This window comes from Seriola aureovittata, chromosome 6, assembly GCF_021018895.1.
Source record: "Seriola aureovittata isolate HTS-2021-v1 ecotype China chromosome 6, ASM2101889v1, whole genome shotgun sequence".
In the NCBI taxonomy this organism is placed as follows: domain Eukaryota; kingdom Metazoa; phylum Chordata; class Actinopteri; order Carangiformes; family Carangidae; genus Seriola; species Seriola aureovittata.
Genome location: NC_079369.1, coordinates 2,083,943 through 2,110,717, shown reverse-complemented (window position 1 = coordinate 2,110,717; position 26,775 = coordinate 2,083,943). Strand labels below are relative to the sequence as shown.

Below are 26,775 nucleotides of genomic sequence, written 5' to 3'. Positions count from 1 at the left end.
CCCCACCGCTGAAAGCCACAGCACTGCATACTGCTATTATGGTAAGGCACGGAGTCCGAGTACATGTGTATCAGGTTCTGTGTATGTATGCCTGTATGTATTGCATGCATGATGTATTGTATGTTTTTCATGGTTTGGGCTTTAGTCCCTTTGGTTTCTTTTTAAAGGAAATCTTAACGCTGCAGCATACAAACTTATTTTAGACGATGGCATGCGTCTAATGTTTTGCAGCAGTGTGAGACAGGCCCCCTCCACTTCACCAGACTTGGAAAACTAAGATCTGAAACTCTGAGGATGAATTGAAAGCCAGGTCTTATCGCCCCGCATCAGTGTTCAGCCTCACTGATGCGTTTGAGGTCGAATGGGAGAAAATCTTTGCAGCCAGGTTTCAAACTCTTGTGGAAAAACTTCACCAGAAGACGCTGTTAGCAGCATATTAATGACCATGTTTTTTTGGATATGTGTATAACATTTGGGTGTTCATTTACATTTCATCATGTAGTATTTGTATATGTTGCGTACGCGGACTTACCTTGGTGAATACAGGGGGGCCCGACGCCTCACCGGCGTACAGTGACGACACCGGGCTCTGCATCTAGAAAACGACACAAGCTTAGTTTCCGAAAAGGTGGAGACCATTCAGAAATGCGTCTGCGTATGAGCCTGTGTTGCTGTGTGTGCTGTGGATGGCTTACCCTCTGTGGGGGCTGAGACAGAGACTGAACCAGGGTGGAGCGATGAGGATGGACCTCCGTGGTTTTGGGTGATGAAGAGCGTATTGTTAGGGACATTGAAGTAGTCTTCTTCTGCACTCTGAAATAAGCAAAGCATAAATCAGCACACAAATGAGAAAAGTTTTCCTCGACTCTATATGCTTTTATTTATAACATGATACTTGAATCAAAGCAAACCGTCTCCCTGGCAATTAAGATGATATCAGTATTCCTGGCCTCAGTGTAAACAGAAAGGGAATCAGGAAGTAGTTCAGATGGAGGCAGATTTATACAGCAGATAATAATCAAAAATATTTAGAGAGCTAGAAAGCACTTCACTCTAGTACTGTCAGATTGAGTGCACCATCCAAAAAATGCATTATTTTAGTAATAACATTTTCTAAATATGTATAAATATATATATATTTTGATCCAGACCCTGCACAAAAATAACCACATATATAGTGACAGACAGTGTGTCCTGGATTTGTTCAGTCTTGTAAGTGCTATTTAAAAAAAAAAAAAAATACTTATGACAATGAACTTTTTTACAAAATTATCAAGTTAATATTATTTTTACATTTAAAGCAGAAGAAAATGATTCAAGAGAAAAGAAAAATAAAGAAATAAAAGAAGAGAGTGAAAGTGAACAAGGGGTAAAAAGTATGTAAATAAGTCAGCTTATAGGGGGAAAACCTGATGGTGAACTTTCTTTTAAACCTCTGAACCTCTCATTATTTAAAATTGTGGCCTGGGTATGTGGTCAGGATTATGGCTCTTTAGGGCCCCTTTAAGGGCCTAGTTAAATAGCAGGCAGCAGACCTGATAAGCTGCTGTGGGGCTCAGTTAACCTGTTCAGGGGTTCAAGGTTCATTGGGTCACAGGTTCACAAGAGGTCACGGAGAGACACGTACTGAGGCATGGTTCCTGATCTGGATTTTGCTCCTTCTCCGTCCGAGTCTGATGATGAAGCTCCTGATGGAACATAAATAGAAGCACCGATGATTATTCCCACATCACACAGGATGTTTTTTCAACAGTAAATATTTCAGCAATTAGCAAATTCCCAGGAAATTTGTTCTGCAGTTTTTAAAATCTCCAAAGTGTAAACCAACATGATGACTGTACTTCTCATAAATCCTGCACAAAAAGGACATTGCTTCTCGTCTTTTTATCCTCTAACACTGAAAGCTCGGTTGTGTGAGAAGAATAGCATCCTTGTTTTGCGCCATAAAGCAATATTTTCTTTTTGCTATTAAGCACTGTAGAAGACTAACCACCATGGAATCCCCTGTACAAACACACTCGAGGCTTCTCATTCGCACAGATGTCTCAAAAGTAAAAGTTCCCTGATGCGAAAATGATGCATTTCATGACTGACCTTCAATGTAAACCTCAGCAGAGGTATTGTCTGCTCCGAGACTGTTGGACGCCACGCAGGTGTAACGTCCCGTATCGTCCTCAAAGGCTTCGGCGATCACCAGCGTGTGCAGGTCACCGTCCCTCAAGATCTGTATGTCAGGAGAGCTGTGCAACTCACGGCCTTCACAGAACCACCTGGGGGAGGAGGTGAAACACAAGTGTGGTTACTTCAACATGCTGCTGCCAATCAGAACAACTGTGAACAATAAAATCTAAAAGCTAGAGTTGAGCTTTAAGGAGTCTGATGAACCTAGACACTAAAATCGTCCTTTTCTACCCTGTAGATTATTTAAACTGGTGCTCTAAGCTAACAGCACTGTGCTGAGTGATGAAGACAACTAGCATCATTTAAAGTAGAAAAACTGACTTTTAAACTCATAGAAAAATATAGTACAATAAGAGTAAGAGTCTACAACTATGCTAGTGGATCTGCGAGGCTGCACATAGGCACAGCTGTGGGTTGAATGCTAACGTCAATTAGCATGCTACAAGAATGGTAGCGTGGTGATGTGTAGCAGCTGTAACGTTTACCATGTTCACTATCTTAGTTTAGCGTGTTAGCATGCTAACATTTGCTAACTAGTATTTAACACAAAGTGCAGCTGAGGATGATGGGAATGCCGTTTGTTTTGCAGGTATATAAACTGAAAATTTAGTTATCAGTGTCCCTCTTTTGAGAACGATTAAGGGGAAAAATAAGAGAATCAGTTGAATTTATCCTGGAGGGACTCTGAAAATATGAAGCTAATTTTCATGACAACCAATCAAATAGTTTATATAATAGTCCATGAATGTTTTTAGGGTAATTCATCCCATAGTTTTGAGTTATTTCAGTCTGGATCAAAGTGGTGAATCATCCAACCTCCAAACCCTCCCTTACCCAAAGATATACATTTTAATTTTGTGGTGAATGATTAAAGCGGTCTGCTTGTAAGTTCACAGTGAGTCGCTATGAGAAAGTGACGAGACGGGCCGGGGCTATATGGTTAGCATGCTAACTTCAGTAGAGGAAAAGACGTGATAGAGACAAGACTTAACACAAGTTTTATGCTGAACTAAAAATGCTTCTTAGAGACTGGTAAGTAAACAGCTGTTAATGCTAATGTTAGCTATGTAGCTATAGAAAATTTCTAGTGACTTGCAGCAGTGCATGGTTTAGACAGTACGAAGAGTAGTCCTGATAATTTATTATGCTTGTGAATTTCATTGAGATCAAGATTTGCAGCGACACTGGAAGCCACAACCTTTAAAAGAGTCTTTTATTTATTCCACGTCTTGCCATAAGAAATAAATGTTGCAGTAAAGGAAAAGATCGCATGCAACAGGAATCATGAATCATAACTTTTGTTCAATAAAATCTTATCTTACAGGCAGTGGCCATCACTCTTCTTGACAAATACTTGAACTTAAATATACCTTTTCCAAATATGATGGAGGCCTGCCAGTCTAACTCACTTCAGTAACTACTCATTCACACACTCACACACACCCTCTGGGCACGTCTGAGTTTCCATATCTGCCAGATATCAGCCACCCCGGGGCACTGACGAGACGCCGTGTTACGGGAAGCAGATACACCCTTTCCCCCTCCCTCCAGGCGGAGTCGTGTGTGTCTGCTAACAAAGCCGGCGTGAGCAGACCACCACCTCCCTGGGGTCTGCGAACACAAGCTTTGTTCCCTGATCTGGGACCCAGTAGAGATGAGAGAGAGTCTTCAGCACAGCCAGCGTGGTCTGTCTCATCTCTCTTCACAGTGTTATGATTAAAGCAGGACCCCACCCCAAAGCCCCCACCTTCCCTCACCCCCGCCAGCACATCAAATACAGGAGCACACAGGGTTCACATCACATCTACACACGCACACACACAAGTAAACTGCTTTTATCAGTTCAAATGTCCTCTCTCTTCATCGTGACGTATCGAGACAAGATATCCCCGCTCCACCGGCACACCGTGCAGCCTATCAGCACCTTATTAAAAGAAAGGTTGTGCATGTCTTGTTCACTTCTTGACCTCTGCACTGACTGACAGGAGGAGGGACAGGAATTCCCAAAAATGCCGGAAGAACAGCTGTTCTGTCCATCCGGAGCGCTGACCTGCCAGAGGACGTTCAACTATCTTGGAGAGCTGTGTAAAAATTCCCGACATCCTGCTGCACGGCCATTACTGGATTTTACACACTCTGGGGTGTCAGTCAAACAGCAGGCCGGCTCCTGTTCCAGAAAGCAATCCGTCAGCCAAAATATTCAGACAACAATTCATACCGGAGGATTTACACCTGACAGAGTGGGTGTGAGACCGGCGAGCGAGACTGAGAGAAAGTGAATGAATGAATGGCAAGTGCAGGAAAAGGAGGTGAATGAGCGTGAGTCAGGCCGGGTCAGACAGGAAAAATTAAACGCTCTGTCATTACTGAGACGGATCACACTGAGCCATTCATCAGTAGCAGTGACAGGTGGAGAAGTGCAGGGCCTCGTCACTCTGTTTCTGCTTTCTCTGCCCCAAAAAACAACAAGGAACGAACGGCTCCTCGGGGCAGCTCCTCCGTCTTATCGCTGGACGAGGGGAAACAAAGGAAGGACTTGGCTGGCTCTATCACGCAGCCAGACGCCAGTGTGTTAAATGATAGGAAACAGATCACGACGTGAGACTAATGAAGAGCTGTTTGTGGCACGAGCAGGGAGACCTTATCCGCCGACGTGTTAGCCCTCCAGGCAGCGGAGGCCAAGAGTCATCTGCCACGCTTCAGACTCCGCCGGCAGCTGTCTGTGCATCAAACACATGAACCAGACGGAGAAAGGCCGGGACAACACGGGGATCATGTGTGACTCGACTTCGTTACACGACACAGGCCGAAATTCTTTGATATGAAGCTGACAGAGAGTTCAAAAAAATGTGATTGTTTGAGCAAACCAATATGTCTGTGTGGTTTTGAAATCCATTTTTCCAGATTATAACCAGGCAGCGAAAAGGGAAAACAACTCGTTTGGGTGGCTGCCATGTCTGCTGTGGATTTGCTTGGGAAACTCAGGTTTCTTTTGTTGGTTAAACCTCACTACTTTCTTTCACCGAATAAATCAAAACGGTTCACTCCGGACTTTGCAGCCATATCCTCCAAGTTTGATGTGGACCGCACAATACGAATCTGCCTCAATATGGCAAAATCACATGGACAGTTTCTGAGCGCTGTTAAATTAAACGCACGCAGGAAAGGGATTAATGTAACACATGACATCATTTAACTAATGACGATGGTTTGTGAGGGGGGGTGTTAGGCTGTTGGTGTATACTGTGTGTTTTGTGTATGTATGTGTAGCTATAGTGGGCAGAGGCCAGCAAACAGCGGGGGGACATGTTTTCCACAGGGTGGTCTGAATGTGTCCAGATCTGAAGAGCAGCAACACGTGTGAAGTAAAATGCAAAAATGTAATTCAAGCGTTTATCAGAGGAGTTTTTTTCTTTAGTAAATGTCTTCAGTAGTTTTCCATTCTGGTTATGGCACAAAGGTCTACCAGGCTCCCCTTGCTGAATTTAAAACACAGACCATCTGCTCAGTAGGAGTAAAGGAATGGAAATGTAAATTTGTTTGGGCACAATTTGACAAAACACAGAGCAGAGAGCGCAAGACTCATCAGCTCGTGCTCCTCTGAGGGTTAACTGAGCATGAACTAGGAAGCACAAACCATTCCCAACGAGCACAACAATAAAAACCCCTTATTAATCAACCTTAATGATCTACCATTATGCATAATTACTGAGTAAACTCATTCAGAGACAGACGGTAATGTTTATTTAATCCCCTCTCTATTTCTGTGGAATGTGCTGAACATGGTGTTAGGCCTAAACAGCGCGGAGTGTTTTCTCCAGCGGGGACTCTGTTGAGTCACACACAGCCGAGGAGGCACAGGAGGAATTCAACCGTCAATTGGCTCGTTTGCAGGGGAAGCAGGGCGTGTTGGAAAAGCAGTCCCTGGGTGTTCTGAGAGACCCGAGCGAAGGTAGAAGTTTTTTGGCAGAACGTAGCTCTACCACCCATTTCCTCTTAAAACAATGCCATTATAAAACACAACTATTCAGAGCATGCATACCAAATAGCTGGAAGTCAATAGGCTTTGTGAGCAACGACCTCACCTCTTCATTCATCTCCCACCCTAAGGGCATCCGGCCAAGATGGTGACTACACATCCCACCATCGACCGGCCCTGTCAGCAGCTCTCTGAGTCAAGAGAGCATGTGAGGAGGCAGTTATACACTTTCTCGCTTTAAGACAATTGAGGCCAGATGACGCCACCGGTTATCATCGGGAGGACGATCTGGTCGCTACGCTAACCTCTCCACAATACAGAAGGAGAGAGCGTTCCACAGGACAGGCCAAACCAGAGCCTGCTGCCCTGGCCTCCGCCGTGCGTGCTGAGGGCCACACTCTCCTCGTCTGACCCTGTTGTTATTTGCTGCTGTTGATGGAAAATTTTATGAAGCTCGGCTCAGTTTCACCACAAACCCAAACGGGTGGAAGCCAGAGCGCAGGGGGAAGAGAAAAAGAGAGGAGGAGGGTTTGATCGCAGAAAAAAAAAAATGACCTTGACAGGATGTAGGAGTGACAAGCTCGCAGAAACACACCCACAAGCCAATCAACAATCACTATACAAGACACGGGGAGACTGGACATATGCTTCTGCAGACATGTTTGTCTTTGATTTGACTCCAAAGTTTGCTCTGTGTTCAGCTTTGAGCCACAGAAGTCAACCAAAGTGCAACTGGACAAGGAGAGCGGCATAAAGGCTGTCTTTATCCCTAATTACAAACTACAATAGAGGTCAACTGCAACTGCCCAAGCTCTATAGGGAGCCATGTCGGTTTTATTATCCACAACAGAGAAATCTCCTAATTCACGCAAACACAAGATGGAAAGCAGACTGGGTTTCCTCTTTCCCACGGACGCCGACTGGAACCAACAACGAATGCAGCTCTAAGAGGCTCAGTCAAAGGTCTGAAAGCACAACCTCACTAAAGCTGCAAAATATTTATTCCCACCACAGCCCTTCTTATTACTGTAATTTTCTGTAATACCACATAATGCGTCATTTACCTGCCCTCAAGGTATGCAATGCAGCAGTACCAATATTGCTCCCATTCAATGCACAATTTACCCGCCCAACATGATTAAAGTGGGAGCAGCTTCACATGCCAAGAGTTAATGCAGATCCACTCAATCTTCTCCCTTCTCAGACACACGAGCTCTCTTCAACAGAGAAGCTGATGACGCTGGATTTGGTCAATGTTTTTAGTCATGCTAGCAACAGCGTCAACCTCAGCAGTATTTATTTTATTCATTTAATTATTTATTTAACTTTCATGTATTCAGGTGAATCCCACTGAGATAGAAATCTCTTTTTCAAGAGAGACCTGAATGTAAATAAAACACATAATAAAAACTATTCGTGCACAGATAGTCTTTACTATGCAATACAAACCGTTGCACTACAGCAGCTGTAGACTCATGTCAAACCATCTGATCTAATTATCTGGATCTGCACCAAGTTATACAAACTCATAGATCTCAACACCAAGGCTGATTTTTTTACATCAAGGTCCAAACAAAATTTCATGAGAAGTTGATCAAAGATGTTCAGTTCAGTACAATTAGCGGAGAGCAGGAACGAATGAATCACTTTTCAGATGAACGTCATTATAAAAGATAACGTCTATTCATACCAGGTGTTATTGTTGCACAAATGTGGAACAATTTTGTTAAAATTTGACTTTGAACTGAAGTTGTCTGCTGTTTCTTTTGAAAGAAACACAACAGTTGACAACTTTTAATTATAATTGTCTGACACTGTCCCTGTAATTTATCTCAATAAAAAATGTTAAATTCATCTTTGGAACATATGACCTTACAATTAATGATGGTTAGGGGTTAGGTCACTCTAACTCTGGGCATATTCTGTTGGTACAACATGTCATACACATGTTTTAATAAATGCTGTGACACACAGTGACTGCATCAGCAGCAGGACGAAAGAAATGCTTATTATAACGACTGTTTCAGTTGTTCGTCTATAATGTAAAAATACTTCTGGATCTGTTAAAGTCCTAATGAATCTGTCATAACATCATGTCAATGACACTTGAAACAATAAACACAACTTGTCAATCAGAAGAACTTACCACCTGACTGAATTTACTCATCACAATCCAAAACATAAAACTTCACAGAAGAATGCTGGAAACTGTTGTGTTCCCTTCATCCTGCGTTTCATTTGTCCCTCCTCTACTCTTTTGTAATAAACAAAGGCTCATAATCAGTGTTTAGTTCTCAGTTCTGCAGAGCACTCTAGCGTCTTTCAGCTCATTGTTTTGGTTTTGTGGCCCACAATCCTCTCCGCTCTCGTTAGCATCTTTTCCAGGCGCAGCAGGCAGCTGTTTCGCATGAATTTGCTCTGATAAATCCACAGCACCAGATAACAGACAGTTAGCAACTAGCTGGTTAGCGCAGAGAGCGAGAAAGTATGTTGAACTCATTCATTAACACTCTAAATTAATGCTAATGATAACTTGTTAGCCATATTAGTGGGAGGCCATGAAACATGAAACATTTATGTGACATTCAGTTTGTGACTGTAATTAAATTATATCAATCATCACAGATACGGTCTAAATGCTGGGAGAGAATGATTGTGTATTATTATTTGTAGCTCCCATGGGCTAGATCATTTTTAAATGAAACGGTTTGTTCAGAATTACTTCATTACTGTGAGTTAATGATCTAAATAAAGCTGCAGTAGAAGCACAAATCTTCTACCAAGATCTAGTCCATTTGTTTGAGTGTTTTCTTCCGGGCACGGATCATAAATAAATATTCGAGTCCCAGATTTGAGACTGACCTTAGTTTAAGTGTTGTGCTACATGCCTGAAGTGCCTGCAGACACAAAAGTCTTGATTAAAGATGATACATGCAGGAATGTGACGCCTAATGAAGCAGCAGGAGCCGCCTGATGATGGAGCCTTGTTAATCGGGGCGGAGGACCACGGGTCAGAGATCACTGGAATATTCTGGACAGCAGACAGCTGCAGATGACAGCCACAGCTCTGACCGGAAGCCATGACGGATATTTTTCTCCGAGGAATTTTAACCAAGGGGGAGGGTGGGGGAGATTCTCAACGTCTCCCCCGAGTTGTCCATCAACAGACCTCATCCACTGAAGCATTACAGCAGAGCAGATCTGAGTGTCAGCGTGCCCAGAAGGAAACTGAAGCATTGTGGGTATTAATATAAAATGTGAAATTCATACTGTGATTATCACCAAATAGGAAATAATGTAGATACTAATACTGTATGTACAGTTCTTGTAGTTTAAAACAAGTGTGTGTGTGTGTGTGTGTGTGTCTGTGTGTGTGTGTGTGTGTGTGTGTGTGAGAGTGAGAGAGAGAGAGAGAGAGAGAGAGAGAACCAAAATAGTGACAGACATGTGCAGCAGCTGAGCTACAAATCCACACACCTCGGCACTCAGTGGGATGCCCCACACACACACGCACGCACACACACACACGCACGCACACACACACGCACACACGCACGCACGCACACACACACACACGCACACACGCACACACACACACGCACACACACTCACGCACACACGCACACATGCACACGCACACACACACACAACAACTTTATTTCACTCAGTTTTGAGGCCCCAGAAGAAATCAGTAGATTTTAAAAGAGATGAAACACAAGCAGATTTCTCTTTCTGTTCATAAAGAACAATAGAACCCACTCATTCATTCAAATACAAATTACACACAGTGTCAGCTGTTGTTTCAAAGAGAAACAAAAGATAAAAATAAAAGTTGTCAATGCTGTAGTAAAAGACCTAAATCCTCTGCCAGGTTGAATGGGATGTAAACCACATGACCGTACTCTCACTCAGGGGGAGTCTCATAATCTCCCTTTTAAAAAATAATCTGAAGATCAAATAAATTAAATTTAATTTCATCTGACGATAGCAGAGAAATGACATCACTAACTAATATCGTTGTTCGGTCTGTAACTTACCTGAGCTGCGGTGCCGCTGCCGCTCAGTCAAACCAAAAGTCACTAATGAATTCCTTGATGTACGGCTGCACACAGAGCTTCTGCTCCTGACAGCATGACACGCACTGAGCCACTGACACTCTCACACCGGGACAGCCACTCTGAGTCACACAGTCCGACATACACACAATGCTCAGCCTGAGCACCGGGCTGCAGAGGGAGGGAGCAGTCCAGAGCTGCCAAATTCCACACGAGACAGAAGAGCAGAAAACATTTAAGACACGTTTAAAACACGAAAGCTGTTTGCAGAGCGGCGCCCACGCTGAATTCATTCATGCGATTCCGGCGGTTGGTTGAATTGCCTCCATGTTTTCTTTTTCCCCCCCCACTTCCTTTACAACAAGGACTAATCAAACCTGTGCGAGTCAAACTCACTGCAACACAGGTAAACTTCCTCCACCGTGATTTAGTTTGTGGGCTGCAAACATTCAAACAAGCGGATTCGTGGTGGTGTTATTTTCTCTCTGTTTTCGCTCTGGAATCATTCTCCCAAACAAAAAAACAAACCTTGCTTTTTTTTTTTTTTCTGCTCCTGCACAAGTCCAGGCCACAGTCTGCTGACCATCAAAAGCACCACAGCAAACTTTGGGCTCCGGCCAAATGACCCTGTCACTATGGAAACCTCTGGGGCCCTGATCCGTGACGGCAGGAACCAGGGTATCATGAAAGAAAAAAAGAAGACAGGGCTGCAGTACGTACTACAGTGTGGCACAGAGCGAGAGACTAAGTATTCTGCCACTTACTTAATAAATCCCACATACCAGAGCGAAGCAGGTCGCCTAAACAGCACGGTTAGGCCCGAACGAGAATAGCTCACATAGTCAGGATCTAAATAGACCAGTTTGAGTTGGCAACACCTGGCAAGTACAAGACAGATGGCTGCGGCTACTGTGTCTGGTCATGCTTCGTATATACACACACACACACACACACACACACACACACACATATACGCGACAATATAATAATCCCAAACTTCAAATTCACTAAAGTCAGCAGATAAAAACCTGGTATTTGTGGTTTGTTTAGGGCGCGGTGTGTTTTACTCTCTGCAGGAGCTCCGGTACAGACACACACTGGTGATATTTTAGTTTGCTGTCAATGAGGATCCCTGGAGTCTCCTGCTGAGACGTGGCAGGTGGGAGTATTTGTGGTGCTTGTTACTAGGAAGGCCCGCTCTCCTCGTGACATAAAGATCTACGATGAGAGGAACATCGCTCCTTACGACGTCTGTCCCAGTGGCACACACTGTAATCATGTGGTTCTTTTATTCGAATTCTTCTGGTTTGTGAAAGAGCTCGCTCCCATTTGTAGTGATAACGACATGAAAAGGCACCGGACTTCCCCTAAGTGACTATAAAACATGGGCTAATAAGAGGAAGGGCTTTTACAGTCTCTGGATGTTCCTATTAATTACCGACAGACTGACAGCGGCCACCTCAGACCCCCTGCTTTGTCTCACCGGCATCCTCCTCCAGAGAGAAGAGAGGATCACAAAGAAAAAGAAACAAACATAAACAGAAAGTGCTGAAGATGGAAGCAGCTTTCCGACAAATGAGTCAACAAGAATGAAGAGATTTCTCCCACTGAGCGACACACTGGGTTTATTAACACACAAACAGCTGCAGATGGATGCACACACACACACACACACACACACGCACCCTATCATACGACAAACAACCAAACATTCATGCGTCTTCAATCACACACCCACTTCCACAGAATATTTCAAAAGGTCTTTCAAGGGTCAGTTGACATCACAAAAAAAAAAAAAAAAAAATATGTGGGCACGTTGCCGTGGCAACTTCTGTTTTTCTGCTCCAAGGAAACCAGAGGACCACTAACAAAAACAGAGACAAATATGTCCTCTCATGATGTCATACTGTGAAGAAGGTCCATCCTACAAACTGTCAAATAAATCCAGCGAGAAAAAAACAAAAAAGCAACATCCAGAAGAACCCGAAATTAAACATATCAGCCATATGAAATAAATGAGCCCACATATTTAAACAGCAACGTGACGCCTCGAGTCAGAGCAACGAGATCAGGAGTCTTACTGACGAACTGTTGCTGAGGTTACATTTGGTTTTTTTGGCCATTTTATTTTAGCAGCTGTGGGAGCAAGTGACTTTAATCCTGACGTGGTTTAATGTTGATTCATTAAAAGGGTCATTGGCCTAATTAACAAAACTCATTCCCCAAGCATCCAGGCTGTTACAGAAGGCTTTTACAGTACGCGGCCACTTGACGTCAGATCCTTTGCAGCAAATTTAACCAATTTACACATTTCCAAATTCCTGCATTTCCACATTCATCGATCTTCCTGCTGCCACTGAGTAATTACAGCTGGAGACAAACCACAGAACAGTCTGTGTCTGTTTTAGCTATGCATCACAACTTTCTGGGAACAACAATTAGACAGAGTTAAAGCAACAGCTGAACCACGCGGGGCAGATCTGTGGCCACATGTACGGCTATGCTTTGAGTCACATACTGCACGGCTATAGCTTTTATATGGTAACAATTATGACAACAATATTGACTCTTTTTCTTTGTCCTTTCTTAGTTGCCATCGTGTTAATGGCACAGACCAGGTGCAACTTCTGACTCAAGAAAGTCTTCATACAGAGGAAGCAGCATACTTCTGCACATCTGCAGACCCAGACAAGGAAATGTACCAAAAAAACAAAACAAAACAAAACAAATGTGCTTGATCCAACTTCCAACCAGCCACCCACGACCTTGCCACAAACATGCAAACGCACAACTACAAAAAAACATCTGCCTCCGTGAACGCCAGACCTCCTCTCCTGGTGTGTGAGTGGATATTTGCAGCTCAGCCTCAGTTTCCCCTGAAGCCGAATCTGAGACACAGCAACACACTGATAAGACGCTTCACAAACTGGATGTACATTATTCGGCAGTGAACAGCAGCACCCTGTAATTCTGCTGCGTGTCGGAGACCGAAAAAGACAAGAAATGAGTGTAAAACTGCTGCCAACAGAATCCAAAGGAGATAAATGGCAGCGGAGGCGACAGGCTGAGGTTGCTGTCGGGGATTGAACTCTGCGACCTCTCCTTCTCTCTCTGAATTTATGGAGTCATATCTGAGCTGTGATCACACACACACACACACACACACACACACACACACACACACACACACACACACACACACACGCGGACATCATCATCCTCTCTTCCTCCTCTTGTCCCCGACAAAAGACAAACATGGGAAGATTGAAGAACAAAGATGCACATCTTCAGTTTCAAGTTAAGACAGTTTAACATTCACACAGTTGTTATCCTGTCACATGTACATGGGAAGGAAGACTGGAGTTTGTTTTTACGAGTCCCAGTCGACCTCTCGTCTGCTCGTAAAACAAGGATCCCGGCTTCAGACTCTGATTTTTCGCACAGCCACACGTAAAACACAATCTGCAGTTTTTACTGTAAGCACCAAGAGAGTCTGCTGCTATTTCTATCCAGACAAAAACACACACACAAACACATGCAACAGCACACACTAAATTCCACCACTCCAATAATGTCAAAGATACATAATTGAATCGGGCTCAACTTCAAACGCAGCTCTTTGGCAGCCACACAGGAATCCAACATCCAGGAAAAATAACAGCCTAAAATATCTCATCAAAAGGCAGATTACTGTAAGCTGAATCTAATGGCCGTGCCTTATCAAGCATGATGAATAGCAGAGCGTCATTTAACAGGTGAACAGAGGAATGTAACCTGGTGCTCACTGTTCACAGGCCAGCTGTGGAACAGACCCCGAGGCCCGGATGACTCAAAGCTACAAACCTGAACTGAGCGCAGTAACAACCTTGTTCGACTGCGCCCGGACAGTTTTCGGTGTTCTACCTTTTGACATAGTTACTTCTTTTTTTTTTTCTTTAGTCTGAGTTATTTTGTGTGACTGCTGTGATCTGATGGAGAGCACGGCAGGCCTGACGGAGCAGGTTAATGGTCGTGGTATAAGTGTGCGCATGTTTACTGATGAGGTCAAACGGGCCCCGCTGACACTCGGTGCGGAGGAGAGGCTTCGGTGCGGAGGAGAGGCTTCGGTGCGGAGTAAAGATTTATGGAGCGTCCTCTGCCCATCCTCCTGTTGAACTTGTCTTAGATTACCATCCTCCTGTCGAGCATGACTGCTGCCTTTGTCCGCACCAGACATGCTTCATATTAAATCTGGTATTCCACTTCTTCAACTGTCACTGATCCACTTATGTAACTCTCTACAAATCTCATTTCGCTCTACTTATTTAACTCTTTCTCACCTGATTGCTTAGTTTTGTGATAATTTATTGACCCTTATCTGGATGATACAGTACAGGCAGAATGAAAACATTTCTTCTTTTACTCTGTCCAAATCACAGTGTTTTAAATTCTTTTGAACAAAAAAATGATAAATCCTCTATTCACCCACTAAGCACTAAATGTGATTTCAACATGGTGCTGTCAATGAGCCCGGAAACCTTTTGGCTGCATGTGTGGTTCATGCACAGAACTAACACTGACACAGGTTTATTCTCTAGATCAACAGGTGTAAAATCTAATACATTTGTACAAAAGTGATTGCAGTATATACAAGGTAATACTTCATTTCTGTCATGTTCTCAATGTCATCGTCGTCTAGAATTAACATCCCTGCACACGAGACAATCTCAGTCCAGACTGTTCTGGTCTGTGGTTCTCCGATGGTGGAACAAGCTACTGAATATTATCGTCCCTCTAGATCTTTAAGAATCAACACCAACATGTCTAACTCGCACTTCCTTACCTGATTTCCTTACACCTATTAAACAGACGTAGGGCTTAGTGCTTACTCAAAGGTTTCCTCCTGCACTGAAGCTTTAACTTGATAGTCACTTTGGATAAAAGTGTCTGCTAATGATTAATGTAAATTTATTCTGTGTCATTGAAAATACAGACAGGTAATGAACTTTTAATTTGAGCCCTATGTGGGTTTTTGCCAACTGAAAAATGAAACGCACACATCACAATTTCATCTCCGTGGCCAGAGCTGCCTTGCAAGACTGTAAGTCCTGTTGGAAACCTGTAACTGGATAAGAAGATTAGCGTGAAATTTGGGACAGTACGTGTTAAGGGGTCGAGGTCGGGAGCCTCCTTGACTCCGAGGCTGGAAGAGGGGAAGGAAAAGTCTCACCTCATCGGGTGAAACTTCACACTCTGTCTCCAGGCCGGGGGGGGGGGGGGGGGGCAGGACAGCTCCATTCGTCACCAACTGCCATTAACGTACGACTGAGGAATACCACTGACGTGTGTCCATCTGAGTGTTTTACTGCTGATGTCTCCGTGTGTATAATCTGCACTCGGCCACATTGTTTTTCAGGTGATACATTAAAGCTGCTTCGTCTATTTCTGGTTCCATCAGAAAATTCTTTGGCAGCCCGCGGCGAACAAGGTCGAACGTACTCGCTCCTCAAAACACATCTTCGTACACGTATAACACACACAGTCAGCTATCAGCACGGTGAGAACTCAGCAATACGTCAAACTGACTGCCTCACATCAACTTGTAAAATCTCTGTGCACTATCCCTCTTTCTTAAGTGTTTTCATGTTTCAGGAATGTTAAGTCTTTGTCAAATAGACCCAATATAGTATTCATTTTAAGCTTGAGTGCACCTCCATAGTCACTCCAGGCTCTCTCATTATTCGAAGCCTAAATATGAAATGACATCATGCTTGCAAAATGTAAAAAAAGAAAAAAAAGAAAAGCAGGTATAAAAATACCAGGGCTCTCTCCTTCCCCCTCCTCCTGCAGAGATCAAATGAGCCCATGAGGGAGAATTTAAAATTACAGCCTTCCTGAAACAGGCCAAACAGTCAGCATTACAGTCGGGCTACGTCATGAGTCAGCAGCGGGTCACCTGCTATGACCTCATACCAAGTCTGTTTCACACAATGTAGGAGGAAGGGCTACTGTAAGTGTTCGTTGGTATAGTGAGTGCTCTTGCAACAACAGGCTGCGGTTGACAAACCAACATCGTTCCATTATCTGTGCGTGAAAATGTAAGAACAAAAACAACAGAAACAAAACAAAGAAAAAAAGAAACAAACCAACAAAGACCAAAACTAGAAACCAAACCCGTGAGAAACATTTAGTATTTCCTGAAGATGAAGATGTTTCATCGACATGTAATGGCTGCTTTCACACCGGTTCAACTTCAAAACATCAACCACCATAAAAAATGACAAAGCAATTGGACTAAACGAGATAACACAAACCCATGGTGTGTGTCTGTCCACTCACCTCACTAAATGTTGAAACATCTATCAGAAAATACTGGAACTGAGATTATAAGGCATGAGATAGTAGGTGGTGTAAGGTATGAGGTGTAAAGCACGTGTACAGACAAGCAACGGAGAGAGACAGACACAGTCACTGTCCCACATAACAACTGATTTTATGGTTCTTCTGATTCATGGTTTTGCTCATTTTATATGTTTTTATTCTTTTTCTTTCAGAGTTCAGAGTGAAAGTCACAGTGTATCAGCAGCTTGTAGTTAAACCAAGGAGCCAATCCCATTGGACAAGGGTGAGGTACAGGCCGGTACAACCTATCACAGGGCTGACATATAGAGACAAACAACCATCCACACCTACGCCACCTCGCCAATTAACCTGCACGTCCTTGGATTGTGGGGCACGAGGAAAAACATGCAAACTAGTCACACGGCCGGCAGATTCAAACCCAGAACCTTCTTGCTGTGAGGCGACAGTGCTGACCACTGCAGCGCCGTGCCGGCCAGTGACACCAACCACAATATGTTTATTACAAGTAAAGGTCAGGGTGCGTTACCCCTGCAGGACTCCGCCTCCTTTGGCCCAAAGATGTAGAAAGGAACTTGAACACAGTCTGGCGATTACTGGGATATTTAGAAGAAAAATTAAAAAGGGACCCTGATGTTTTCTCCTTGGCCTGCCTTCCAAGAAATTACACCATCACAATACAAACTTCTTGAGAAGCTCAGTTTAATTGCTCATAAGTGCATCTTGCACAAATGGATCAAAACCTGCCCACCAAGTGGTACAGGGAGATTTCTAACACCTTCCCCCATGAAAGGTTACGGGCTGTTTTAAGGTGAAAAGATGAGCTGTTTACGTATGTATGGTCACCTTTCCTTCATTATCTACCTGCGGACTTAAAAAACTTACTTTTGAGGGTCTAAATTCTCATGCGTGGAGCGGACCAGAGACAATGTTTTGTTTGTGATGTAAATTTTCATGTAAATTTTCTTTTTCCTCTTTAATTAATTATTTTTGCTTTGTTTCCATTATTCAATCTCAAGTATTGTCGATATTTATTTATTAATTATTTATTTTATTTATTTCTAATTAATTAATTAATTTGTTAAGTTTTATTTTCTCTATTTATTTTCTCTATTTATGTTTTATTTTCTCTACTTATTTTATTTATTTATTAATTTTCTCTCTCTCTTTTGTTGTGTGTGTGCTATATGTCTGGGGTCGGGGTATTGAATGTTGTTCTGTTTGTTTAAACTCAATAAAAAGTATCTATAAAAAGTAAAAAAAGCAACCAGCCTCCTCTTGTTGCCTCAGATCAGAGTGATTTGACCCTTCTGCCTGTAGAGGGGTGAATGGGTTTGGTTTCCAGGACTGAGCGATGTCCGTTAGAGCACCCAGGGGAATAAAATCATTTGCAAAATAAACACTCAGATTATATGTGAAAAGAATCTCCTCCTGATGTTGGGGACGCCTGAAACCAAGAAGCCGTTGCTGCTCTCTGGCGTAACTGCCCGTCTCTCTTCATTCAACTCCGAGTCAAGTTTTGAAATGCCTTGTTTGCACAGCATGCAGCTCGGGTAATGACATGGAAGAGCATCAGACAAAACGGTTGAAATAGCTCGCTGAGCACGCCACAATCGGAGATGGATTTTCTCTGTCTGCTTTGCGATGCATTTAAATGGTGAGAAATCAGTCATCAGGCACCTGCAGCGTGTTTGGTGTTCCACACAACCCGACCTCACACCATCAATTTTGTTTAGAAATGCTCTCTTTAACAAGAAAACACGCTAACACACACACACACACACACATACACACAGGGGGTCTTCCTTCATGCCAACAGCTAATCTAAACCCAAAACTAGCCCCTCGAAGAGGCAAAGAAAAGCTGATATGACCTCAGACTGAAAAAATGCACAAAGTGGTTCCCACAAGGATAGAACACACACGCATCCCACTACCAGCGATGCATCATTATAAACAGAGCATTGCATAAAGCATTGTGTGTGAGGAACATGAGGACATACTGAAGAATACCAGGCGCTCAGGACCATAAGACTCTCCGGCCGAGACAAATTGTGGCCGACCGCAGAAGGCCGCGCCCAGCACCCTGCCGCAAGGAATGTCTCTTTCACTGGCCGTGCAAAACGCTGGCGTGGGCTCAGCAGCAGCTCATTAGCCTGTGGAGAGAGCCGGGAGGGAGGTGAGGAGGTGCATCACCTGCTTGGACTGGCATCAAAGGCGCTGCCCATGGGAAATGAGCACTAAATGGAAATCAGGCATTTGAATTCAACCTTGGTTAAAAAAAAAAAAAAAAAGAACAAAAAAAAAAAACATGCATGCTTGTACACACACATACAAATAACAGCATGCAAAGGGCAGGTTGTTAGAATTGAGGAAGCCATTAACTTCCCTCTGGAGCACATAAAAAAAAACATGCATATGTGTGTGTGTGTGATGGTGGGTCCAACCACTGTCACCTCCAGCTGACACGCTGCTTTAATTTGCGAGCAGCTCTGTAAGAAGTTTAGACATGTGTGTGAAATGTATGAATCTAAATAAAGAAGCAGTAAAAATGTTGTCGCGCATGTGGTTACAGTTACATGCAAGAATGAAGACTGGTTGAAAAAGATTAAAAAAAAGTTCTCGTATGGTGTTAATTTTACAGTTCAGTTGAGCAGAGGAACGTGGACCTACTAACTCTTTATCCAGTTAAACTGCAAATTCACAACACGTCGTGTTTCTCCTCCAACTGATACGACATGTATCTCAGCACAGATACAGACACTAAACTCTCTTTGCTACTGCACGCTTTGTATTTCAACATTTCCTAGAAGCTGCTTCCTGAAGATGCACGGTTTTTATTTTGAATAATAAATAATTTGCTGCCATCTAGTGTCCACAATCCGCACTTCTTTTTCTTTTAACAGCACACAAACAATACTGAGAGCTACTCATTGGAAGAGCTGGCACTGTGGCCAAACACCAGACCAACAACCGGACAGTAAAAAACAAACCTTCAGTCCTCCCATCTCATTCAGTAACAACAACTACATTCACTTGTAACTCTTTCAGGAGACTTGTAAACTACAGGTTATGAAATTACAGGGAGAATATAAGAAAAATATATTTGCTACAGTTTTTGCTTTTGCACTTTGCGTCTCTCAGCTTTCCACTCACTTCCTGTGTTGTAGCGCGTCGGTGCGGCCACAGTTCCACCTGTGGTAAAACACACACTACACACGCTACCTTCCTATTCCCCAAGAAGGTGTGGGGAGATGTGGAGCCTGCCGACTGAAAACGCCTTGTCATTGCATTGCCTGCATTCCTGTGCCTGGCTCCTGTTGGCCTGAAGACTATTTATACAGCGGCAGAAGAGGCCCCCTCATAACGTACTGGGGAGATACACGACCTGAGCCACTGACTTTATGTCTTCTGATTACACAGACAAAACTCCCTGAAACTGAAACTCTTTGACTCCGCTGGAACCTTTTGGAAGGTCGATTATAATAAACTCAGACAAGATGAGAACTTGTTAAACCCCCGGTGTGTTTTAAATGCAAGGTCACAAAGTCTTAAAAGTTCAGTGAAATGTGTAAAAAAAGTGATGCACAAGACATCCAAACTTTCAGCTTTAAAGTTGAATTTTAAAGGAGCTGCTCTGAGTATTAGGGTTTAATAACTTAAAAGTGAAACTGAAATTCAGCCAGAAAGGTTCAACCAACAGGAGGAGGCACACACACACACACACACACACACACACACACACACACACACACACACACACTGAGACCATCTTCCCAATAAAAACTTACATCAGTTCAGGTATTTCTCTATAGTAAACAGCAGCATGTTGACAGAGCTGTGAGGCTGACATGTCTAGAAACAAGAGAAGAGTGTATTTTTAGTTTGCTGATGATCTGGTGCAAGGGGGCTGCCGTCCTCTCAAGTTGAATAACACTTCATCCAGGCATAAATTAGACAACTGGCACAGGTACCGATGGACAAATGTGCTTACACAGAGTGGAAAAAAAACACCCCTGAAAACCAGGTGCTCTGCTTGTCAACACACGGGTAACTCTCCCCCCCTGGCTGCCGCTTCCCTCACTCACCTTATCTCTAACGGCCGGAGAGGCCGGATCCTGACGCTTGCTCTGGTCAGCATCACTGACACTGTCATATGAAGGGCTGTTCATACACTCTTAGGTCTGTGGATCATGTTCATTCAAACTCAAACTTCACCCAAATCACAGAAAGTCATGGGAACAGTTTTGGGCGTTATTCGCAGAGGCTTTGAGATCTGCCGCTGCGGGACTTCTACCTTCAGGCCGATGCAATGAAAGTGAATGGAATATGGTTTGTTGTGCTGACAGCATCAGGAAATTACATTTAAAGGAAATTCAGCAGCAACGTGTCCAACTGAAAACAACGTCTTAGTTACTCTGGATTGTTCAATTGATGATATAGCCCCTAAAACTGTGCTGGGTGGATTATCCAGGGTCAGAAAGACAAGTTGCTTTCAACATTTTTGAATCCATTTCTTCAATACAGTAAGTACCACAAATAAAATTCCCATTAAATCTTGTGTATTAGGGTGTCAACAGACATCTCAGAGGTCAAAACTCCAGCAACACTTGCAACTTTATTGTTAGACAGACGTGTTTTCAGCTCGTGGCCTTCATCAGGGTCCTTTAAATAGGGGCTTTAGGCCTGTCTCTGTCTCATAGCTTCCTTATTTAAATGCAATAAGCCTGATGAAGGCCCAGAGCCGAAACACGTCGGTCTGAAAGTGTTGCTGCAGTTTTGACCTCTCTTTTCCATGCACCGTGGAAGGAGGCGAAGTTGTGCCAAAAACCTCGACTCTGCTTCAAGACAAATCTCTGAGACAGACCTTCTCAAAAACCACAACCAAAAACCAAAACTATCTGCACAGCGAGAAACCACAGGGACTAAGTGAGAAAATGTTTCTGCACGTTGGGTGAATTGACCCTTGGAGCACTAATGGTCAGCTCGTGTGTGCCTACGCTCAGAGAGATGGATGCCAGGACTGCGTGACGCATCAGACACAAATTATAGCGAAGTGCAAAGCAGGAGAGCGAGTTCGAATCAGGACAACAGCTGCTTTACACAATCCACCTTCAGCTAACCTGCAAAGTTAACAACCAACGTCAAGCCTGTGAAAAACTGCAGGGATGGCAGAAAAGTTATCCTCCATCCGTCACCATGTGTGTGAACAGAAGCGGGAAAATCCAAAAGCATATGTTGTTCACCATCAGACTGAACACGAGACAAGGTCATGCTATAAGGCAACAAGTCTCATTTACTTGTTGATTCGTGCCACTCTCAGGTCAGCTAAAGAGCCAATAATCAATAAATGAATCAACGGGAAAATGTGAAAACTCATTCGTAAAGAGAAAGAAAAACATGATCAAAATGTAAAAGATGTAGAAAACAAAACAGAATTAAACTGTTTTTTTTTAAAGAAGAATAAATTGAGCAAATTTTGATTAAAAAAATGATTAAATAAAAAATAGAATGTTTTACCAAAGTGATTGATAATTACATTTTCACCTAATCTAATTGTTTATTTTCCATATTCCATATATCCACGACTAAGTGCGTTTTGATGGGCCTATACATTTTTCTGAATTTCTTTCTCAACAATAATAAAAAGGAATATCAAGGTGTAAAATCGCAATATTGTGATGTTGTAAAATCTCTCTGCACTACGATATTTATATTACACAATATTTACATCATCGTTATAGTATCAAACTGCAGATACCTGTCGAACCGTCACATTAATCAGGTCGCACCTACCTGACCAGTGGGAGGGGGTTTCCTATTACCCGACACTCCAGGCGGATGGGGCTTCCCTCTGCCACCTCCTGGCTCTTCAGCTTCTGGAGGAACTGAGGAGGCGACGGGGGTCCGGTCGTGGTCGGAGCTCCGGAGTGCTGGTACCTCACAGAAGCTGCCACTGCCACCGGGCCCCCAGGCTGAGGGCCAGCGTCCGTCTGGCTGTAGTGCGTCTGCTCCTGCTGGCTGGGAGGCAGAGAGGGAGCAGAGACTGAGCCCTGAGGTGCCGGTCGCTGGCTCCTGGGAGACAGATAGCCACTGTCAGGAGAGGAGGAGTCCTCCTCCACCTGCTGCTCCACATGAGAAGAACCTTTGAAAATGGAGGACAGCTCCTCGATGAACGTGGCAGCTCGGCTACAGAACTCCGTGGCTGAAGCTGCCCGGTCGTTCAGCTCCAGGCCTTCGTGAACCAGCCTGGGCTTGTCCTGCTTATAAACTGGCTGCGTGGGTTTGTGGCGCACCACCCTCTCAGCAGAGGACGGAGCCTCGCTGGACACCTGCACAGGTTTGCTGAGGGCAGCGCTCTGGCTGGAGGAGACCTTAACTGCTGCGTTATCATCTGGGTAGAGGGCTTTGGTCTGGTGGTGCAGGTTAGTGCTTGTGATGAGGTTGTCAGTAGGGGTCTGGGTGTTCACAGGGAGGGAGGGGATGGGTTGGAGAACCTGCTCCTGAGGTGTAGGATTAGAGGGGCCCAGATCTTCAGATTCACACGTACCACCAAAGGACTCCCGGGCTAGGTCCAGGCTACGATTAATCTCTTCTGCACTTAAGAAGGCAGTGAGATCTGCAAAGTCCCCATCTCCACAATCCAGCTCTGTACCAGAGTCCAGGTAGAGTTCCCCATCAGAGGACGCCTCAGAAAACACACCTCCATTTCCCTCCAAAGTCCCGCCCGCTGCTGAGTCCTTTAGCAGCAGAGAGAAGGGGAGTGGCTGATTCCAACTCCCGTCCTGCATCCTGAAACACACATCAACTCTCATAAACCAGCAAATTACACACCTTTACACTGCGGACATTACAGTTTATACTCCACACGATACCCATCAGTAATAAAGGGGGAGATGACAAACACACACAGAACTCAAATACACAACACTGGATCTTTCTCAAAGAGCCATAGCTGGCAGGATGACTCAGGCCACTGCTGTCTGGACACAGTTGGTGGGTATTAACAGAGGCCTTTACATAGTGAACATGACCGACATTTCTTACTTGCTCTGTTTCTCTCATCACTTTGTTCCTTTGTTTTTTACTTTTCATTTGGAGCTGAAAAATACTGATTACATTTGTTTCAAAGTCACTAATTATTCTGTTTACAATGATATAAAATGGAGGAAAGTTGTAATCTGCACATGTTTGAGGTTTTTTCCTGATGATGAAATGTCTAATCAATTATCAACAACAATCACTGATTCATTTTCTGTCAGTCTATTGATCCTTTTTTTAGCATCCATGTAAATATGGGACGTAGTTTTCTGTTTAAAGCCATAAACAACAACATAGAGATTACATTTAATTAGATTGTTTAAATTAAAGTATAAAGGGATGTTTGATTCTGGCCATTCATATGATCATATCATAAACTTCTGACTGTGCCGTCCTGTGCACGAGGAAGTACACGTGAACGAGAAAACACAAACACATTTATATCGCCTGATGTCTCTTACATGTGAGTTTACATGCATCATTAGAGTCTCACATCGTTCAGATGTAAATCGGGTCACATCGCTGTGTCGTTTAAGAGGAGCATGTATCTGATCACAACAATATGTTGTGACGCCGGTGGCGTGGTATACATGTATGACGCAGCGAGACACTCAGCGCCTCATGGCGTCCTGAAGACCAGCTGTTGTTATTTTTAATCTCCTGGGCTATGTGTCACAGCAGCGCAACCCCACCCACCCTGAGCACAGGAGAGAGGTCCTTCACACTCAGACGCTACCTCCAAACACACACACACACACACACACACACACACACACACACAGGTAGGACTGGATATGCACAAACACACTGACAGTCACTGGGTTAAAGAATTAAAAGAATAAAACAAGGCGTGTTAATGTCCTGCAAACGTCTCATTATCTGAGGAGAGCAACAGCAGCAGCAGCACACAGCTGATTAAATATGAATGTGGAAAATGAGACACTAAGACTGATTGACAAAACGCTAACAACTGTCAGTGCCGTCAGAGTTTCCATTACCTCCTGTTCTTTTCCTGGATTTAATAAACATTAATATGTTAACTTCAGTTCTTACAGTATCTTAAATGTTCACTTCCACAGGATTTGTTATATTTAATACAAACACTTTACAATGAGAATGAATCAAAATGCCCTGAAACACATGACAGAAGCTCCTGGATTTGCTGTGTCTGGATTTGACTGATATATATATATATATATATATATACATATATAAAGATGTTTAAATAAGCTTTACCGTTACATTAAGTGATCTAGGTCATACTGGTGATAAACAATGAAGAACCAAGCCGTAAAATGAAGCTGAAAGAATCAAAAAAGAAAAACGTACCTTAAAGTGGGCTACTTGTCGAAAACACTCTCTCCTGGTTTCGTGGTTCCAGGTTTGTCTCGTTTATTAAGTAAGAATGAGGAAAAACGAAGCTTCTCCTTCCAGAAGAGCAGCCTTATTGGTCAGATCGTCAGCAGGCTCTCTCAGGTTCAGGGTCCAATTGCGTACTGCCTCTGCAGTGGCCTGCTGTCCCATCTGTCCCGGTCCCTAACTGCTCACTGTGTGGGGCTATATTTGGCCCCGGGCTCAGGTTTCACAGCCAGAATACTGGCAAGAGGAGAGAGTGTTAAGGTAGTCCTGGGGAACAGAAGGTAGTGGTGACATTTTTCATACAGTATTTGGTAATTAAACACAGAAAACACAGAAAACAGTGCAGAAAGGATACATGCATGATGTAGTATTTGACAACACACATTCTTAATATGCACAAATAAGCCGGGGCAGTTGGGGTTCATGCAACATTCAGGAGCCCTCGATGTGCATCGGTTACGACCACAGGTCTGGGTAATGAAGACATATCAAACATCCTGCTGAATATGTCTGTTAATGGCCGGGTTTTGGTTCGTCTAGTGAAGACATCTAATCGCAGTGTTGTGACAGCAGCTTGTCTGCGTTGCCACAGTGTCGAGCTGAGTTGACCCGATGACCCCGAACCACCCACTTGTCCGTCTTACCTGTAGGTAAGTTATCTTAAAATGGACCTGGGAGGATTTAGCAAAAAATAGAAGGTGATGAAGGTTGAGCGCTGGGTTTGGTCAAGGTCAATGCCGCTACACAGAGCATGTAAAGTTTTTCTGTCTGCCCAGCCAACAAATGACAGTGTGTACAGGCACAGACAGTCGCAGACCACGCAGCCTCACTTGGTCTATTTCTAGGCCACTATCACATTTTGTGCTCTCAGAGCTATTCTGGTTCTTCATTAATCTACTGATTAGAGTTAAGTGCCAGTGATAAGTTTGGAAGGAATTTCCACTGTAATAACTATCTACTGTACACACACATACACACACACACACACACACACACACACACACACACACACTAATCAGTAATCCGCTAAAATCCTACTCACTTGTCACCATACACCAATTAGCAATAACCCTGTGTATGGTATCATTTAAAAATAACTGCATTATTTAGTGGTGACTTCTATAATTGCAGACTTGCATGTGTTTGTGGTCTATGTAAGAATAGTGCTGTAACGTTTCCAGCACGGTGCTTTTATACCACATGTGCACACCACAACAGTATTCCTTGCATCATAGATTATGTTTAATAGTGTGTTCATACAGTGTTTATCTGTAGTGTTTAAAAATACTGCTGGATGCATCAGAGCTTCCTCTCATGTTAGACCCATACTGTTAGCATTGTCAGGCGACAGGCAGTATCTTCACACACAGCAGATTACAGTGGAAAAGAAGAAGCCGCGAAGCTGAGGCTTCTGTATGTTTCAGATTAATGATTGTTTAGTAAAGTATTACTGTACTGTACATTTTATAAAATATTGAATCTGTAGTATTAATGTACTAAATTATGAGCAAAAATACTTCACACTAAACGCCCTTGATAGGCTTTCAAGAAATGTTATTATCATTGTTTTAACCGGAGAGTGAAAGAGTCATTAAGGTCGAGTTCAAGGTTTTTTTGTTTTCTCCCAAGGAGGATTCAAGTAATTTCTGTACAAAAACAGACATTTCACAAGAGACAAAAAGTATAAGAATGTGTGTAATAATGTGTCTACACGCCTGTGGTGGTCACAATGTGTAACTACACCTTTGTACATCATATTCCCGTAGATATTACTGTCCTATTATGTCCTCCTCGATCCAGACACAATTATAGCTCTATATAC

General features: G+C 43.4%; 1 protein-coding gene across 4 annotated transcripts in view; it reads right to left on the bottom strand.

Annotated features, from left to right (window-relative positions):
• palld (palladin, cytoskeletal associated protein) overlaps positions 1-25,087 on the bottom strand; it is a 62,897-nt gene extending 37,810 nt beyond the window's left edge. For 2 of the 4 annotated variants that reach the window (XM_056378386.1, XM_056378387.1), the window contains exons 1-6: positions 24,924-25,086; positions 22,350-23,345; positions 2,095-2,270; positions 1,628-1,688; positions 696-813; positions 533-595 (exon numbers count right to left, since the gene is read on the bottom strand). In XM_056378386.1, coding sequence (XP_056234361.1) covers positions 533-595; positions 696-813; positions 1,628-1,688; positions 2,095-2,270; positions 22,350-23,344 — 1,413 coding nt within the window. In that variant the 5' untranslated portion in view covers position 23,345; positions 24,924-25,086. Of the gene's footprint in view, positions 1-532; positions 596-695; positions 814-1,627; positions 1,689-2,094; positions 2,271-22,349; positions 23,346-24,923 lie in introns of all 4 variants that reach the window. The other 2 variants (XM_056378389.1, XM_056378388.1) reach the window with 2 other exon arrangements.
• Positions 25,088-26,775: the final 1,688 nt, after the last annotated feature.